This window comes from Nanorana parkeri, unplaced genomic scaffold (genome assembly GCF_000935625.1).
Source record: "Nanorana parkeri isolate BGI_ZX_2015 unplaced genomic scaffold, ASM93562v1 scaffold426, whole genome shotgun sequence".
Classification (NCBI taxonomy): Eukaryota; Metazoa; Chordata; class Amphibia; order Anura; family Dicroglossidae; genus Nanorana; species Nanorana parkeri.
Window position 1 is genome coordinate 328,141 of NW_017306694.1, and position 19,797 is coordinate 347,937.

At 43.5% G+C, this 19,797-nt stretch overlaps 1 protein-coding gene across 1 annotated transcript in view; it reads right to left on the minus strand.

The window, feature by feature from the left end:
• Nucleotides 1-8,554: 8,554 nt before the first annotated feature.
• C2CD5 (C2 calcium dependent domain containing 5) overlaps nt 8,555-19,797 on the minus strand; it is a 71,019-nt gene continuing 59,776 nt past the window's right edge. Inside the window, exons 18-28 of the mRNA XM_018560014.1 lie at nt 19,275-19,338; nt 18,731-18,792; nt 17,586-17,684; nt 17,283-17,372; nt 17,084-17,171; nt 15,889-15,975; nt 15,371-15,415; nt 15,102-15,203; nt 12,531-12,721; nt 9,428-9,574; nt 8,555-8,686 (exon numbers count right to left, since the gene is read on the minus strand). Coding sequence (XP_018415516.1) covers nt 8,555-8,686; nt 9,428-9,574; nt 12,531-12,721; nt 15,102-15,203; nt 15,371-15,415; nt 15,889-15,975; nt 17,084-17,171; nt 17,283-17,372; nt 17,586-17,684; nt 18,731-18,792; nt 19,275-19,338 — 1,107 coding nt within the window. The remainder of the gene's footprint in view (nt 8,687-9,427; nt 9,575-12,530; nt 12,722-15,101; nt 15,204-15,370; nt 15,416-15,888; nt 15,976-17,083; nt 17,172-17,282; nt 17,373-17,585; nt 17,685-18,730; nt 18,793-19,274; nt 19,339-19,797) is intronic.

Sequence of the window (19,797 nt, forward strand, 5' to 3'; positions counted from 1 at the left end):
TTATCTATATAAGGAGAGGAAAGGAAAAACAAATTGTTTAAAAGGAGGATGAGTGAAATCCGGAAAACAAATCTTATTACCAGAAAAATAGGATGCGGAGGAGACATTGTAACAATCGTTTGTATTAACGGGAGAATCTGCTGAGTGGACAAAAGAGATTGATTGCAGGAAGTTGGAACACAGAGATAAAGAACACTTATTTTGGGGTCAATTGATCCATATTATTATCGTGATGAACTTTAACACTATATGGACTTTTCCTTTTTTTCATTTGATTTCACTATTGGATTTATGGGATTTGTCTTTTTTGATACATTTTACTGATTTTATTTCACTGATATATTGATTGTGTGCTATATAAGATTTTAGTTGTCACTTTCCTGATTAGTCGGCAGTAGGAGTAAGGTGCCCATACACTGCACGATTATCGTACGATAATCGTATGCGATCGGGTTTTCGTACGATAATCGAGCAGTGTGAACGGAGACGTGCGACCGTTTCTACTGTACGGTCGCACGTCTTCTGTCGAACCAGCATGTTCGAAAACCAGCCGGGAATCGTACGATTCTCGGCTGGTTAGAACGGTGCTCGGAAGATAAATGCTGAACGGGCCGGTGTGCGCACGCGCACACTGCCCGTTCAGCATTGCGGTCATCGGAAGCCCGCCCCTCAGGAGGGCGGGCTTGCGATGATCAAGAGTGCGATCTGCCTGTCCAAGATAGGCAGATCGTACGTTTTTTTAATCCCTTTACAACCATCGCAAGACTAAAGTCTTGCGATGGTTGTAGAGTGTATGGCCACCTGTAGATAGCCTCATAAAGGGTAGATAGCACAGTCTCCAGCGGCTGTCCATTTGCCCAAGGGAGGAGTGAAGAGCAAGGGGGAGGGGAATGGTTTGCTTTGCAGTCCCTGTGTGTGTCCCTCAGTTTACTAGCGCACATAAGGCCCCATTCACACTGAGCGATTCGCAAATCGCACGTTTGCCGCACAATTTGCATTTTGCGCGATATCGCGCAAATGGTTGCATTGAGCAAACTAGAATCGTGGCAAAATCCGCTCCAAAAAGGGTCCTGCTGTAGCAACGCACGACCCGCGACAGCGCCCCATTGCCATGCATTGGAGAGCGATATCGCGCGGATTGCTGCACAATAAATCGCTCAGTGTGAATGGGGCCTAAAGGTGACTCCATAGCCAGCATGGCCGACTAGTAAGATACTGAAGCTTGGCCCAGCGGGAGATTCCTCCATCCACACAGTGTAGAGTAGATGGAGGAATCTGTTGCACTTTTCCCATCTGACCATAGAAAGTCTGCAGATAATCTATAGGTGTATGGCCAGCTTTAGAGTTGCATATACTAACACACAATTATCTTTTGGGCTCGCTCACACCAGAGGGCACAGGTTATGGTGTGTTGGTGTGTTGTTAAAATGCATCACGGTGCTTGCTTTTCTTTTTTCCAACTCTATTGTAGTTAAAGTCAGGTTGATCCAGGTTTTTAACATTCCGACGGCCCACATAAAAGTTAATATACTGTATTAATAGGTGTGGGGCACTGCACATTTTTGCGGCAGTATGTGTCCATTTACATCTGATTATCAGATTACCCCCAATCTATCACGATCGGGTCCACCAAAACAGAACTCCATTCTGTTTGGTTTTTCCGGACCTGGCCGGAGTCAGGTTAATCGAACGCCCGTCCATTTAGATTCGGCTGCCTATAGAGTAACATTGATCTTCAGATCAGATCCGCTTTAAAAACAGACAGGAGGACCTGATCGGACCATCCCTCTGAAAGGGGCTTAAGGAGAAAGTGAGTGTATATGGATGCAATGTTTGGATGACATGTTTTATTTATTATAGGTATTTATATAGCGCCGACAATTTACATAGTTGCACATTACTTCAGTCCCTACCCTCAAGGAGCTTACAATCTAAGGTCCCTATCGCACATGCATACATAAAGTGCCAACTAAAGGTCCCCACACACCTTACGATAATCGCGGGAAATCCCACGATCGTAGATTATCGTAAGGTGTGTGGAAGCCGTGCGACTTCTACTACTGTAAGGTCGCACGACTTTAAACTTCCGAACATGTTTGCAAACCCGCCGAGCATCGTACGATGTTCGGCAGGTGTGTAGCATGTTCGTAAGATAAAAGCCGGACGGGCCTGTGTGCCGAAGCGCATACTGCCCGTTTGGCATTGCGGTCATCGGAAGCCTGCCCCTCAGGGGGCGTGGCTTGCGATCATCGCAAGTACGATCTGCCTATGCAAGATAGGCAGATCGTACGTTTTTTTTAAGTACCTTACAACCATCGCAAGACAAAAGTCTTGCGATGGTTGTAAGGTGTGTGCCCAGCCTTAGAGAGAGACAATTAACCTCTTTGGAGTGTCGGAGGTTTTCGCTTGGATGGTTTGCTTACAATATATTTTATGAACTCTTTAGTTTATTTTTGGAATTTGTGATTTGTAGTCATATACAGATAATCTTCTGACACTTTCTCTTCTATCTGTTGGATATATTTGTTTCTTTTTAGATTATATATGTTTGCTGTAAGTGATTTTAAATGCATTGTACACTTGTTGTTTGCTGTGTTGACTACTTCTCATTAGCACTAATTTTGGACATCCCATACATCCCAGTATTACGCTGAACCTGTGTCTCTTAAAAGGACACTAAACTCAGGAGTGAAATCTTAAAAATACATTCAAGAACCTCAACCATCAACAACAATGTATCTTATGTGTGTATCACACGGCTGTAGATCCTCAAATAATCTCTGAATTGGCGCTGACACTGTTTTTTACGGAAGAGCCCTGGGGCCATGCTAAACAAAATTCTGACTTTGAAAGACGGAATTCATGAGTATAAAAGTCGGAATTCTGAGATTAAAAGTCGGAATTCTGAGATTGTGGAGGGTGGCTACTTTTGTTCCCTATAGTGCCTGTGTGTGTTGTAATGTAGTCACTGCTCCAAGCTCACTCCTGTGATGGACTACAATCTCAATACAAATGAGGAAACTAAACGTGAGATTGTAGTCCATGAGTGAGGTTAAACTGGGAATGTTGCAGGTATAGGAAGCTACTGGAGTCATCAGTTTGTTGATGTTCAGGTGAACAGGGCAATGGCTCAGCTGCTGAATGCTGCTTTTTTTTTTTCTCCCTTAATCTGGACATACACCTATAGATTATCTGCAGACTTTCTATGGTCAGATGGAAAAAGTGCAACAGATTCCTCCAACTATGCTAAACTGTGTGGATGGAGGAATCTCCCACTGGGCCATGCTTCGGTATCTTTCTAGTCGGCCCCGCTGACTCTCAAAACACCCAAACAATGCCTGCATCCAATCAGATTGTTCAGGTATTTTGAGAGCCAGCGGGGCCGACTAGCAAGATACTGAAGTTTGTCCAGCTTTTTACTGCCATTATGGCACAGCAAGGAGGAGGGAATGTGGACATTAACCCCTTCGTGACTGACGACGTACAGTGTACGTCGCCAGCATCGGGGCTGTTTAAACAGACTCCCATGTGGAATATAACATGGGTGCAAAAGTGGAAAAAAGGGCCTCAGTCATGAAGGGGTTAATGTCTTTCTTCTGGTAGATGCTCATGTGATTATAAAACAGAACAAATTGTTGATCTTCTCTTCCCATGTATGAAGGAGATGGAGGCGTTGTGCATACTTGTAGATTCAATAGGGACATGGTGTCTAGATAATATTACTGAATTTACAGACAAGTAACATTCCACCTTGAGTTACCCCCGGACCCACCTTCTCACTTTTTCTCTCTTTCCTTACTTCTCTCCAGTTTCATTTTCTCTACTCTCTCTCTCTCTGTCCCCGAGGTCCTCTTTTACATCTTGCCTCTTGATCTCCCTTCCTGCCGTATGTCTGTGAAGGTTCTCATTCATCCAGGTCATGGTATATCTGTAAAAAATAAGTCAAGGCAACTGAACTTGCTGTATTTTTCTTGAAGACGTTTCACTGGACGTCCGACCAGCTTTCTCAATTCAGAATGACTTGTGCAAAAAATTCTCTGGGCAGGTTAATAACACCTCCTAGACTCCAAATATGCAAATGCAATCAACACCGGGTCATGATTTACAGATTATGTGGATTGGAGCGAAATTCACCAAATTTATTCGCAGAGTATTTTTTGTACAAGTCATTCTGAATTGAGAAAGCTGGTCGGACGTCCAGTGAAACGTCTTCAAGAAAAATACAGCAAGTCCCTTCCTTTTCTTTTTTATAAATTCTTTATTTCAGAGATTTTCAGGTTATACAAAAGGCTGCATGAAGTAATGTAAAAAAGTAACAGGTGTATACATACACAGCAATGTGAACACATGGACAATAAGGCATTTTGAATCATTGAATAATCTATACGGTCAGGTTCCATTAGTGCATATAATAAACAGGACCACAGGGGTCAGTGCCGCCACTCAAGCGGGGAGCGCTGACACTCCGGGATGTCCACTGTTGTGGAACGGAAGTGGTCCCAGCGTGACTGGCGGGCTCCGCCCCTCCGGCCGCCTTGCTCTCCCATTGATCTAATACTACTTACCATACTCTGCGGCACCTTTTTAATCCCCCCCAGGGTTGAGAGCTTTCTCCAGCGTCCCATCTGCTACTACATTTTACCCCCCTGTTGTAGCGTGTGTTGCTTTGTTCTAGTTGTATTTGATGCTCTGCACTCTTTATTTTGTTATTATACCTTGGATTCCCCTGCTTGTTGTACTGCTTACGCTATGTTAATAGAATTATTTTGAAAGAAAAAAAAATACAGAAGAAAATCCGAATGCAACTTCCTCATTGAAAGCAGTTTATTCCTCTCTATACACTCCGGAAATGTTACAACCTGCCACATACAAATATTTACATTCAAGTTTTGAGTTTCGGAGCGCCCCCCTTCCCTGTGGCTGCCGCCATCTCCTCCTTGTGTCTTCTGTGCAATGAGAATGTCCTGAACATAAAATACTATGAATAACGTATCAAAAATATAGATTTCAATTCTTTGCACAGATGTCCGACAGATCTCACATCTTATTAACCCTTCACGTCACACACGTGTCATACAGAACAGCAGAACTCCGCTGCTGTTGGTGAAAATCCTCTTGTGTTGGTTACAAATCCCTACAGCAGATCCCGTCAGAGAAATATCCTGAGGTTTACTATACTGTTATATCCTGTGTTAGATCCGTCCATACCGTGGCCAGTGGAATATTTGTACACATTGCTGTCCGCTGAGCTTCCTGCATACCCAGAACCCCCATCTACGATCAATGTTGGGGTTTCTGTAATGAAGTGAGATGATGGCCCAGTGACATCGTAACAAATGACAAGATGTTCTGTTAATAGAGGTGCACCGCATTGAAATTTTATGACCGAAACCGAAAATAAAAAAAATTGTCAGGCCGAAAATAGAAAATAAATGTATTTCCTATCCTTTTTATAAAAAATATTTAATTTTTTTTAAACTTAATTTTATTTATTTTTTTATTAAATATTTCTATTTTTTAACTTTACTGTCGGGGGGGAAATACCAGATGTCTAAACAGACCCCTGATATTTCTCTTTTAAAATAGAAAAAGAGATTGCGGACACAGAGTCCTCAATCTCTTTTTTGGCAGCCCGTTCTCAATGATCAGGAATCCTCTATACTGAGTGTTCCTGTTAATTAATAACTTGTGCAGATAGTATGTTTACGATGTCCACAATCAGGAATGAACAGGAAGTGATGTAGAACACTTCCTGTTCATTCATAATTGAGGACACAGTAAATATATGTCCTTAATTATTTACAAGCAGTCAGCGATCACTGAGTGTTTGTATACCGCTCTCCATCCTGACTCTCTCAGCTGTCACAGGAGGCTGAACCAACAGTGCAGGGGGAGAGTTTGGTCTCATTTGACAGTTGACTCCTCCCCCTCACCACTGGCCCAGCCTCCTGTGACATTTGTCTCCACCCACACACCCCTCTGCATCCTCAGCTGTTACAGGAGGCTGAGCCGGCGGTGTGGAAGGAGAGCTCGGTCTCATTTGACAGATGACTCCTCCCTCTCACCCCTAGCACGGCCTCCTGTGACAGCTGTCTCTGCCCACACACTCTCCATCCTCAGCTGTTACAAGAGGCTGAGCTGGGCAGTGCAGGAGGAGAGCTTGGCCTCCCGTGACATCGCGGCTCACATCGCTCTCCTCTCCTCCCTGCCCTACTCGGCCTCCTGACAGTTTCTCTCCTCCCTGCTGGACGCTGCTCTGTGTCAGCAGCGGGGAGGAGAGAAACTATGGATGCACCGCAATTTCAGCCAAAAGATGGTACTTTCAGCATTTTGCCCAAATTACCATTTTTTGGATGCAATTTCGGTGCATTCCTATCTGTTAATATAACTTCCTAACTACTGTGTGTCAGTTTAAGTCTGAGAGAGGCTGACAATATGGAAAAAAACTCATGTTTTAAACCAGGCAGCTGAAAAGGTTTGGGTCTCTAACCCACCGTACTTTATGACTGGGAGTCACCATGGGATGTGCTGCATCTGGGCCCCTCGCCATCACATGACCATAACCCACTGACACATGAACACAGGGAGGAAAACTCCTGTTGGGTCCCAGGAGCAGAATTTTCTATTTATTGCAGATTCAGTTCTGCCCGGCTGTGACATGCTACGGATGAGGAATGGCCATACACATGCACGGTGCCGAATGTTTTACATTTTCTCATGTGTATACCTGTTCCAGCCACTGAGGCTCTGTGTTCTTCATAGGAAATGTTGCTGTTTCTGTAATTACGCCAAGGTTATTTTGTGTGGTTGTTTTAGACGTAAATCGTGCCTGGCTGAGCTCCCAACACTAACATTACTAGAACTTTGCAGAATCAGCGATGTTGCATCTCAGCCGTACGGTACTGATAGAACTATTAGTTACAGTTCAGTATTTGCAGCTAGTGTAAGGAGGGGGCAGAGAGGGATCACCTGGAGTATACAGTGTAATATAGTGAAACCCAAATCTCTATTCATGGAAATAACTAAATACATTTTCGGGAGAGGAATAAGTGGTAGTTGATAGTTTAGGGACTGGCAACGTGGTACCGTCATGAAATGTCATCTGTCCAACAAAGAGTTGTATATCAATAGCAGCCGAAATTTATGAGAAACAAGACATCAATCTGTTACTATTTTTAACTTGATCCAGAGCCCCCAAACCAGCACAACAAACGGTATCTGTCCAACATGACAGCTTGACAATCTTCTCTCCCCAGCCATTTGCTGAGACAAGAGTGGAAGAACATAACTAACAGTCTCACCTCACCCCCAGCTGATACTCCCTGGAATGAACTGGAAATGACAGCAAGCCTCACTGCCCTACATCGGTGCAAAGTCAACCAAGTCCCAGCATCTAGTGGATCATTCCCAGAAGGGGGGAGGCTGTTACAGTAGTGAAGGGAAGACTGATTCTATATTAGGAGCCCTGGATACAGAATAAGGTGTTGGACAGACAAAGGTCCGAATACATTTGGCCACATTGCAGATATGTTTTAGCATACAGGAGTGTGCAGAGTCCTAAAGCCCAACTGAAGACACAGAAATAGAAATAGATATGAAAAAAGACAGACATTGTACTAAAACCCCCATTTTCCTAGTCTGATCTTCACTTCCCAGCAGTTGTGTCGGGAGTCTAAATATGACTTTGCTGTCCAATAGGCACCAGTAAGAACCAGCACACTCGGTATTGAGCATTCAGTAATATAGACCTTTTCAGGCATGAACCCTTTCTGGTCAGAAACAACCCTCCTCTTCTCTGCAATAGGAGTCTGTGTGAGGACACTTGTGATGAGGGGTGTGGCTATTACTCAGCTCTGTCAGCACAGAGCACTGGAGAGTGAATGCAAGTAGCACCATTATTATAGGGTATTTAAAAGTATTGGCAAGCAACAATCAATCACAAATCATAACATGCGGGGTCCAAGACAACAGAGAATTATCTGGGAGACTTCAACTGGGCTTAACATATAATATGTGCTGAATGTGGACACCACAGCTCCTCTTATCTCTTGTATATTAGCTGTTTGAATAGTAGTGGTGGAATTCATCACAGCTCAGCCTTAAATGAAATGATGGTGTATGACTCCCATTGTAACCACTGTAGCAGACCGCAGCACAATAGCAAGGGTTACGGCAGATTTTCTGGGCTGAATGCGACAGCTATGGAATAAATATAGTTACCGGACACAATATTATGCAATCACAGTTCAGGTTTGTTCTTCCCCACAATCTGTGCCTCTCTCTCATGCCTCTACATGCCTTCAAAGCCGTGACTGCGGGCAGGTGAGATCAGGGCTTCCAGTTCCAATTTTGGTGCAAGTTATACGACAAGTTCCAGGCGCTCACATGCAGAAAATTATTGCGATTATATAGCTGCATTCTACAGATGTGGATGTACCTAGGTGAATTTTCAGATTGTGAAAAGTGACAGAAAGCCGATCACAATCTGATTGGATGATAATTTGGCAATATTGTGCGTCTTGCAGGCAGGCTTAGCCTCCTTCTTCATTGGCTATCATGTTCCGTCCACTGCTGTCTGGTTTGTAGTGGCCATCCCAACCTGCTGGGAAGCAGACGGTGCTGCATCGGACTCCGATTCTCGTGTAAAGATGACGGCGTCACCGCTAACATTGATGAGACACTGAGCCTATAAAAGAGGCAAATGGAAGTTTGTTACTGTGCAAGCAACTCAAAATGTTGGCAGGATCAGCCCCAAATAATGCTCAATTAAAGTGGACTCTGCCAGGTCTCTTGAAAGAACAACCCCCATCCATTCTGCTGTCTGACTGGAGCCCTGGGGAAATACTTGGGTGTGGAAAGCTTATGACCACCTCACCTTCCTCCAGAGAGAAAGTAAGATCCTAAATCTGACAGTTGTCACTCGAATAAAAGGTGAAGGGAAATCTACCAATAGGGACACTTGTTCTCAGGCGAGGTTGTTTGGGTCCTCCTCTCATTTCCGATTGTGTCCATATAAAATAATTTTTGTTTCATTTTTATTAGATTGTGATGCTATGCATATCCTGGAACCTGTAGTCAGAGCTCTCGGCCTGGGTATCAGACAAGTCCTGTCAGAGAGCTGCAAGGTTGGCGAAAACTTGCAAAGGGTGTATGTGGAGGCTGACAAGCAGTAGGCCTGCTCAGCCTGTTAGTAAGGACCTATATTTAAGTTAGTGCCGGGCTACGGCTAGGTTTTATTTTTGTTAGTTTCTTGTGAACCCCTGTACAGCACCTGTGACATCCAGTCATAATATAGAAATAGAGGACGGCAAAATGCTAACAATGGCTGAGCTGTGAATGAAGAATGACTTGATACAACACATACAATTATACTGATGTTTCTCTATTATCAAAATATGATCTCTCTACCATGGGAAAGGCTTTTTACCTGGTTCTTGTTTGCATTCTCCATGAACACACACTGCTTCAGGATGTATGACACAACAGCGTTACCTCCTAGAGCTGCTACGTGCGCACGGACCATGGCGAAAACTTCACAGATGAAGGCGTGGAGGAATCCGCTGACTCCGCCTTCCTGGATTAAGCACAACAAATGGTTCAATGTCATTGATTAAAGCAACTTGTATAAGAGGACAGCAGACCGTTCCCCTATTTACTCCCTCATATGAAACCATCAACACTAATGTGCTTATTGTAGCAAAATAAACAGATCTAATGATAACTACTTCCTTCCTTGGATAGTATGTTGCCACAAGCTAATGTTTCTCTTCTTTGGCGCTGCCAATTTCAATCACAGACATTATCGGTGGCCGGCTTGTCTTCTACGTTCTCAGCCAGCCCACTGATGACATTGGTGCTACCTACCTGCAGTCTACCTACAAGAGTTCCCCGGAAGGCACTGAGAGTAAGGTTAGTTAATTCATTTGATTTACCAAATTACTTGCTTATGTTTTCAGATCAGCATGCCAAGGTGCACGCATCAGGAACTTTTAGTGTTGGGAAGAAAAGCTAGAACTATGAGGTGAGTGAAAAGCACTCACCTCATAGTTCTCCTTTAAGTATTGAGAAGCATTGCATGTTAATGAGAGGCGAATCAGTGTGTCCCTAGTCTTTCTAGAGTTTTCTTTGTAATATCCCCTTCGCACACCGTACCGATGTACCCCAGAATCCAACGGGTGCTGGAACAACTGGTGGATGGCAGCGTACACTCTAGAAGATATGTTATCTGCACACCATTCTACTTCGGAAATGTCATGTTTACTCGTATTCCTTTAGCATTAAATGTGAATGCAACGTTTCGGAGCCTCACAGGACCCCTTTGTCAGGCAAAGTTTCTGACACCTTACCTGAAGATGGGGTCCTGTGATGCTCCGGAACGTTGCATTCACATGTCATGCTAAAGGAATACGAAAAAAAGATGCCATTCTGAAGCAGAATGGTGTGCGGACGTCAGAGTTTCCCGTCACCCTGAAATTGTAGAGAGCAGCTTGCAGCCTGGCCAAAGACTTCACGTCTAAAAGGGAATAAATATTTGCTTTTAATTATTTTCCTTTATGCTGTGGGAATAGGAACACACTAAACATATTGGGGGGTTTTACTTTAAACCTGCACAGCACACAACCACAGCCGCTGTGTAATTGCTGAATAGCACTTTCTACATTCACCTCACAAGAGAGGAGCTCATTTTTCCTCAGAGTTCCTAGAACTAAAAAATAGGATTTTGGTACTCACCGTAAAATCCTTTTCTCTCCGTTCATTGAAGGACACAGGGAACAGATCGGAGATCATGTACTGTAGGGTAATATCGCCACCTGCAGGAGAAGGACGCTAGGCACAAAAAAACTAAAGACCAATTACAAATTCCAAAAGGAACCGGCGGGAGCGCCGAAGCGTTCGGAGCCTCCTCAAGTTTAAGCGTTTCCCTCACAGCGCGAACTAAGGCTGCGACCAATTCGCGCTCCTGGGCCATAAGGGCAGTCCCATTTGACATTCATTTTTACATACAGTATTGCACAGTGACAGCTGCAGCCAGCAGGTTTGCCATGTGATCACAGGAACGGAACCCATGCTGATTGGTTCCCGATTACTGGTGTGAACCTAGTTCTAAACACGTTCTCCAGGCATGGGGCACAGTGTCTAAGCATGTTAATCTACAGACTACGGGTGGGAACAGGTTAATGACTGTTTGAGTAGTTCCATTTAAAGTCACAAGCATGCTTGCTGTTCTTCTAAGAATTCTTGTGGCACAGCAGACCACAAACCTTTTATTGTTTATAAGGATGGCTACAGCCATCTTGATCTCTTCTAGTTTCAAGGTTGGGCAAGAATTGGGCCATATAAAGCTTTCATGCAGGGCAATGTTAAAGCAAACCTTTACCCCCTTTGACTAAAAATCACATCAGCATATAGCTCTGCATGCTGCTATGAAATCATCTTACATTAATTAATCAAACAAACATTTTTATTTTACTTACAATTTCTTTTTTTACTTTCTGGTCCGCTTTGGCATGAAATGATGTAATGTTCCCAAGCATTGCATCCTGGGAAGGTTACATCAGCAAAGCATTGCTGGCAAATCTCATCTGTAATCTCATGAGATCTCAGGGAAAGGCATTTTACTCCCCTGAGATGATATGCAAAGTCACATGTGCCAGAGTTCCAGGAAGTAAAGAGATACCTAGCAATCTGCCCTTAGTTAACATGGCCACTGTCATGACTGGGGAAGAAAAGAGAAATAAGATATACAAAAAAATAAAAAGCCTGCAATTATCTATGGGTACACTATATTGCCAAAAGTATTGGGACGTCGGCCTTTACACGCACATCAACTTTAATGGCATCCCAGTCTTAGTCCGCAGGGTTCAATATTGAGTTGGCTCCGCCCTTTGCAGATATAACAGCTTCAACTCTTCTGGGAAGGCGTCCACAAGGTTTAGGAGTGTGTCTATGGGAATGTTGGACCATTTGTGAGGTCAGGTACTGATGTTGGAGGAGAAGGCCGGGCTCGCAGTCTCCGCTCTAATTCATCCCAAAGGTGATCTATCGGGTTGAGGTCAGGACTCTGTGCGGCCAGTCAAGTTCCTCCACCCCAAACTCGCTCATCCATGTCTTTATGGACCTTGCTTTGTGCACTGGTGCGCAGTCATGTTGGAACAGGAAGGGGCCCTCCCCAAACTGTTCCCACAAAGTTGGGAGCATGAAATTGTCCAAGATGTCTTGGTATGCTGATGCTTTAAGTGTTCCCTTCACTGGAACTAAGGGGCCAAACCCAACCCCTGAAAAACAACCCCTCACCATAATCCCCCCTCCACCAAACTTTACACTTGGCACAATGCAGTCAGGCAAGTACCGTTCTGGCAACCACCAAACCCAGACACGTCCATCGGATTGCCAGAGAAGCGTGATTGGTCAATATAGTGTATCCGTTTGTAGATTATCATTACTAAACATTTCTATAGGTGCCTTTGCTATTATTTTGAAGATATGTGTCTAGAATCCCATTTGCATTCATTCTCAGATTTTCGTCTTACCTCCCGCAAAGATGTGGTCTCTCTTATGAAAAACATGTTGATAATTCCCAGGTATTTGGTTATTTTGGCTCCCGGTATAAAGGATAGCGGGGTCATCTTGACAACGGTCACTGTTGGGCCTCCAAAAGCAAAGCTAGACTTGTGTCTCAGCTGACCATCACCCAGTGGACTGGACTTCTCCATCGATGTGACTGGAAGAGAAGAAAGAGAAGCTGGTGAGATACAGGCAATGGGCAAACAGTAAGCTGACAGGACAGTCTGAAGGACGAGAGGAAGTGGTCTCATTGGTTGATTGGCATTAACTGGGTGGTGGCATACAGGATGAACCTCAGCCTTGGGAAGCCAGGCACAGATGGAGATAAAAGAAACATGTTTAGATGAAGGACAGTCATGCAGCACATGCGAGCGCAGGCGGAAGGATGGCGACTCGGAACAGTGACATTCCTGCAAAAAGAATTTGTGAATGAGCTTAGCAAAATGAAGGAAAATAAAGCTGAATAAAGAAAAAAAGGCGACCAGCAGGAGCATGGAAAGCACGCAGAGATTTGGAAACAATCATGAGCTGGAACAATTGATCATCAGATTTGGGAGAGTGTGAAAATTGTACCGTAGATTGCGCGGTTTTATTTCTCCCCTCTAAATTTTGCCTGGTTACATTGTCATGTTAGACTTCCCACTCTGCACAATCGTAGAGGATGGTGTACGTGGCAAGAATTGATACCAAGGACACATATCCCAGCAATCATCACACACTGTTTGCACTGATAGCAACCACCTAATGGCAATGCGTGCCACCTAATTCCATGAAATGCTGCCTGACATCAAAACTCGCTTATGTTCAGTAAGGTTTCTGAAAATGAGACCCATGTTTAAGCCCCCATTTATAAAAAAAAAAAAAAAAAAGGGGATACTGCTATCTGATGGACACTGCAGTGTTTACTCCACCCTGGGCACGCATTTTACCAGTCAGTCATAAAATTCAGGTAGTGGTATGGAGCCTGCAATGTCCAACGGAGTGTTTTCTGCATTACGCTGCAAAGACAGAGGGAGAGGCTGATCGCATGCATGAGTCCAAAAACAAGCAAGGTGCTAATTACATCTGTAAAGCACACTGCCAAGCTTTATACAAGTGCAATGGTATGGCCTTAGTAAGGTCATAAGCCCTGCTTTATAAATGGACCCTTAAGTGTGGAAATGCTTCTGTAAGTTAGAGCAACTGAATGATTTTGTCCAGCACTGCATGAACTCACTAGTGATGCAACCTGGGATTATTGTGATCACAGAGAGATTTTCCTCCACCGGTTTTATTTTCCGCAACATTTACATATTTTTGTGGTAAATGGACACTTGTGAAGAATTCTTTCATCTCTTCCTTTTTCTCCTGTATGCAGCACTGCCTGTAGCCTCCTACTGTATCTCAGAGGACCAGTTTATTCAGAGGCCTGGCCTATTCAGGGAACCAGAGTAGGACATTGTATGGGCAATGTATCACTTAGGGGCAATCTGACTGACTGAAGCCTCCTTAGTGGGGCACTGTAGGGGTGACGTATTCTCGGAGGCCACTTCCTAGTCACAGTTGTCCCATTTTCGGGGTGGCACAAGGGCAGTGCCTACCAAGTAAGTCTATTTTGAACCACTTTGGAAACATTTGCCCCTATCAAATATCACCTTCCCTCCTCTGTGTCCGTTATTGGAAAACTATCTTCACCCTCCTCTCTGCCAGACTATTATGGCTCCAAAGTGGTTTCCAGTGAGTGTGGCCTCCATTCTTGGCAGTGCCAGCTGGAGGCTTCCTAGAATGAGCTCTTAAAGCGTCAGGACAAATAATAAAAAAACATTTAGTACATCTCTGTAATACATGTACATTTCCCTGTTTTTAATCCCTTTACTAACATAGCAAATACAGAAAAATACCTGCTGACCTGCCAGAAATCCAGTGAGCTCCTAACTTCCTCTAGTGAGCTGACGACACAGTGCCTCTTTTGCACTGAAATACCAAGCAGTGTTGTTAGTCCTGTCCACTTCTCTCCTGCTGAACTACACAACACAGCTCCATTACTGCATTGTTATATAAGTTGGTGTGCAGCTGTTCTACTAGTTTTGACACTACAACGGACCTCCACAACGCACTGCTGTGGGAGGGAGAGTGATGGAACCCCATGTTGGCCAAGAACTAGGAACCATTGTACCAATCTCTCCTTACTGGACTCCACAACAAATACAGGCAGCCAGTGAGCGACTTGCCCAACAGACTTCACCTAAGTTCACTTATAGGTGGACAGACCATTTAAAAAAATAACTGGTATTATAAAAGCTCTCCTAACCTATTAAAATGCTGCCCACTTTATGATTGTGGATATTATCAAGGATTACACAGAAATCAGGTTGCAATTTTAGATGCTGGAACGTAAAGACACAATTTCAAAGCTCACGTCCCCGATATCTACATACAATAAATTTCACACTCTGTGGGATTGATCCGATTAGACAGCCCTCCCCTCCCCATCACCACGGCGTGTCACATGTTGGCCTGGGACAATCAGGACAATGAAGAAACACACAGCTGCCTACTTGTTTTAATTGATCCGCGTCTTATGGTCTGAGCCCTCATTTTTATGTGCTCTATCCAGCTGCTGCATCTGTCTGCAAAGGAACTGTAATCAGCGGCAGTGACTGGAAACACACAGACAAAAGAAGACAGGAACAAAGAAAAAAAAAAAAAAAAACATGGATGACGTCTCTTGCTCATCACAATGTTTCCTGATGAAGTAAAATATTGGCTTCTTGAAAAGAAAAGAAAATCGAAGTATACAAGGGGTTGGACGGCGGGGTCATCTTACCTCGCTGGATAGCGTTGGCTGGGGAACCTACTCGCTCCTGAAGATCTGGAGTAAGATTTAAAAAAAACACTGTTATATAGGATGGCTTAAAGAGAACCATTCACCAAGTATTAATATAGCCATTTTATCTAAGAGGGAATATGACTCAAAACAGTTGTCACTGGAACAACTGTCCCCATTAAAAGGTTTCTCGACACCTCCTTTTCCAGTAATGAGCTATAACATTTGCGAATTTCTATTATTTCCTGTCCAGTGACAATGGTGTCCACATGAAAAAGAAAGGGTGAATCTTTCCAGTGGAACAAAAACGGCAAAGCATTTTTAAACGATAATTTAACAATATTAAAATATTGTTGTAGTGTACTAAATATTTCTACACATTGAAAAGGACTGACATAATAGAACATATATCACAAATTTGCCAGTTGTTCCCTGGGCTGGGAGGGCTTCCGGGCTGCTGAGCAGATGCACCGAAGGGGGTCCCCTATCTAGCACAGAAACACATTGTACACACTCACCTTTGGACGGGGAGAAGGACAGCAGTCCGGGGGATTCGGATGATAATTCTAGAGAAAACTGAAGCTGCTCGTCTGTGTCTGTGGAAACTGGAAGAGGAACAACGTCAGCGGAGAGTCAGTTACCAAGACAGAAGGGAAGACATCAAAGGGGTGCACGGCTTACAGACAACTCTGACTTTCTAATAAAACCAAGAGCATGGGTGACATGCAAAATAACCCATAGCAACCATATTCCATTTGGTTAAAGCCCATCTCTGGCCTCCCCCTTAGTCCCCCTACCTCAATTAACCACTGCCATTAAAAAATGCCCTTTATACTTACCTTAAAAATTGAGGCCAAATGTGATCCCAGTCCCAAGTCTTCCATTATCTTTTGTGTACAAGAGGTAAGGTCCTTCTTTAGGCCCCATTCACAGTGGGGCGGTTCGGCTCAGCGCGATCGAAACCGCACCACGCCCGAACTGCTCCCTGCACTATTTTTGCCGTGCTGATCAGTGTAGTTTCCATACAGCTTGACTAGCGCGGTTTTAATTGCGTTTCAGCTCTGAAACGCAATTACAAATTGACAAAACCTCCCTTCTGAAATCAGCGCAGTAACCGCTCTGATCCGCAACCGCCCTGGTGTGAATGGGCTCTCAGGTGTTCATATCACTGTCTGTGTGACATGGACACTTCATATTGACTGTCCAGTGGCAGTGACCTCTTAGGATCCAGAGAAGGAGTCTGCTGCAGTGAAGTCAGCGCAAGGGGACTGTTGGCGACTGACTGGATTGGAGGTCCCTGCACCCGGAAACAGCGCCAATGATGGTTCTGGATGGTGAGTATATCCGGTATTACAAGGTAAGGTGGAAAAAATATAAAGGATTGGCTGGAGATGGGGTGGTAAAGGGGTCCATGTTTTGCCCAGAGATATGGCTTTAATTTCAGTTTCTTACTGTGAAGATCATCACTGCACTTGCAGTTACCCAGAGAATATCCTGCTGTTTATGTGTGCAAATGACACAAGAACAGGTGCTAATTTTCAGTATACGTGTATATTCCACAATAGTAAAATAGTGCAATTGTCCGATTAAGAACAATTATTGACATATGGGATGTCTGAGTTTGCTCACAATAAAATGCTAACATTTTGATGCTAAGGGTTACAGTACACTAGGTGCTCTACTAATTAGTATGACCTTCCAGCAGCTGCTTACCGCGAGTTTGAGCCCGCTCCAGCTTGCTCTTTGGGGCCTGTAACGCATTTTGTTTGTCAAATGTGATAGCAACAGCGGTGACTGCGATCTGCATCATCAAGATAAGAAGAAAAAACGAGGAAAAGAGCGATTACTGTATGTGTACTGAGGGTCACACAGCACATAGATAATCTGTCAGAATAAAAATAAACCTCCGTACCTGTATTGCTTCATCTTCAGGAACTGCAACCGTAAAATTGACATGGCACAGGCAGCAGGGAATCATTGAACGCAATTTGAAATACAGGCTCTGCAGAGGGGAAGATTGACACACAGTGTTATGTGAGGTATGGAGGTAAAAATGCTTTACAACGTAGTGATTGGAAAGGTATGAAATAGAGAGAAAGAAAGAGAAACATGAAAAAGAGAGAGAAAAAGACAACGGGTAAGACACAGGGAAAGGAGAAGAGAAGGAACTTGGGGGGTACAGCAGAATGAGTGAGAAATTGAGTAAGGACATCACCTTTAAGAGATTCTCACACATATCGTTAAAATTCTTGTTCAGGGTTTGGTTGGTCAGGTTCATGTTGTTGGTTCGGACAACCCTGACTGAGGTGAACATCTTAAAAAAAGATAATAAAGCGTTAATATAAGTGTTAGTCTTTTTTTTTTTAATTTTATTTAAAAATCTTTATTAACTTTTTCCACACGGTCCAAAAATTTCACATAGGAGAAAAAAAAGAAAAAGAGCATAATATTTCAAATCACTCCAATAGAGGACTTTAATTATATAAATAGTATCATCCTTCCTTCTCTCTCACCTCCTTTCCTCTTTCCCTTTAGGTGTTAGTCTTTTAAAGAGAAATTCCACACTCACTAAAATATTCTATTTATTATACAATACATTTTTTTAAATTCAATGTTATAACATATTACCTTTCCATTTCAATCTGCTACCGCTGTGATTTTTTAACAATGTCACAAATTTCAAATCTCATAGCCTTGCAATTTAGCAACTTGGTGGTGTCCCGTAGACTGTACGTGTACAGCAATCCCTCAGTTATGTAACTTCCTTATTGAGTGATTGGCTCTCAGGTTTTCCCAGAAGACTGAACTGAGCTACAATTAAATTTAAAGGCATTTCCAGCAACAGCAGCTCAATTTTAGATAAAATAATTAAGTTTAAACCTGCCCTTAAGATGCAAACACTGCAGTTCTCCTTACACTGAGATCAGTCGGTGACAAGGAAAAGCTAACAAGCTGACCCTCCCATTTTGATATCGGTTGGAGAAAAGACTTGGTGAGGTAAACACAAAATAATAGAGAAAGGAATGAACCTGCAATGAAGTTTGCTAATATCTTTACAACCAGGGCTGGGCTGAGGATGTGCTTTATTGGGTGCCTTAGCAGGAGGGGTGCACAAAACGGCCGAACCTGCAACCTATGCCGCTAAAGAAGTTCAGAGCTCATGAAAGGGGGGTGCATTTTGGCCTTTTCACCTTGGGTGCCAAAACTTCTTACAATGGGACTGGGATGTTCTTCCACAACCCTGACGTTACACTCTAAACATGAGTGTACATTCCAGACACGACAGTGGCATTCATAATGTATCCAGCCCAGTACTGACAATAAATCAAGAAAGACAAATCAGAATAAGAAGAGAATCACCTGTATATCTGAGGTCCAGTTGTTGATCCCAGGCATAATCTCTGTGTTGCAGCTATAAAACCCTACAAAGAGCACATGGGGGTTAATCAGGGGCCTTGTCCTCTTCATAAACAGAAACATATTCAGTTTTTGCTTGTTTCATCTCCCAGATCATTAATGCTATCCAAGAACCCAGTGAGATCTCTTTCAACACACTGCATGGCTGTGGCTAACTCATTTGGGTTTCAGTTGCTATTGTCACTGGTCAAATCTGTCTATGTGCTTCTACAAAGCATCCACTAGAGGGCTCATTATATATTACCTCTGCTGAAATCTCTGATCTTATGACTGCACATGCCAATATAGAGAAGTACTTAATAATGTTCCCTCTAGTGGAATCTCAATGTGAATACACAGCACATTCAGTTCCGTAGGCGTGATAAAATCCAGGTTCAGCTTGTCATGGCCACAGCAGTGCGCTAGGATAATCCCTCTCCAACCCAAATCTGCCCTACTCTATTCAAAACAAATAGATTGATTTTGGCTGGATCGACAAATGTTTTACCTGGAGGGGGCGGCACATCTGTAAGGAGCGAATGTATATCTTCCACTGCGTCGGTGTCATCAATCTGAAGAGAAGAATACACAAAACTCTAGGTCATGAGCAAACTTTTCTCTGCCTTGTAACAGAAGCTTATAAAGTTTTTTGTAAATCTATTTATTGAAACTTTCGGTAAACATATATGTATATAAGAAACAGCAGTGGTGTCCTGCAGGCGACAGCATAAAACAGTCACTGCAGGGTCAGCAATATGAATCATATAACGCTGGCAAGAATTACACAACTCTATACATCCTCTGACTAAACCATTGCGGACAGATGACCATCACGCCTACGCTATATGGCCGAAAGTATGTGCAATTCCAACCTTGTGGTAACAGTTAGGTGAAGGTCCTTTTCTGTTCCAGGCTGACTGTTCCCCTGTGTACAAAACAATCTTTATAAAAGACACAGTGTGACCAGTTTGGTGAGGAGGAACTCAACTGGCCTTCACAGAGCCCTAACCTCAACCGTACTGAACACCTCT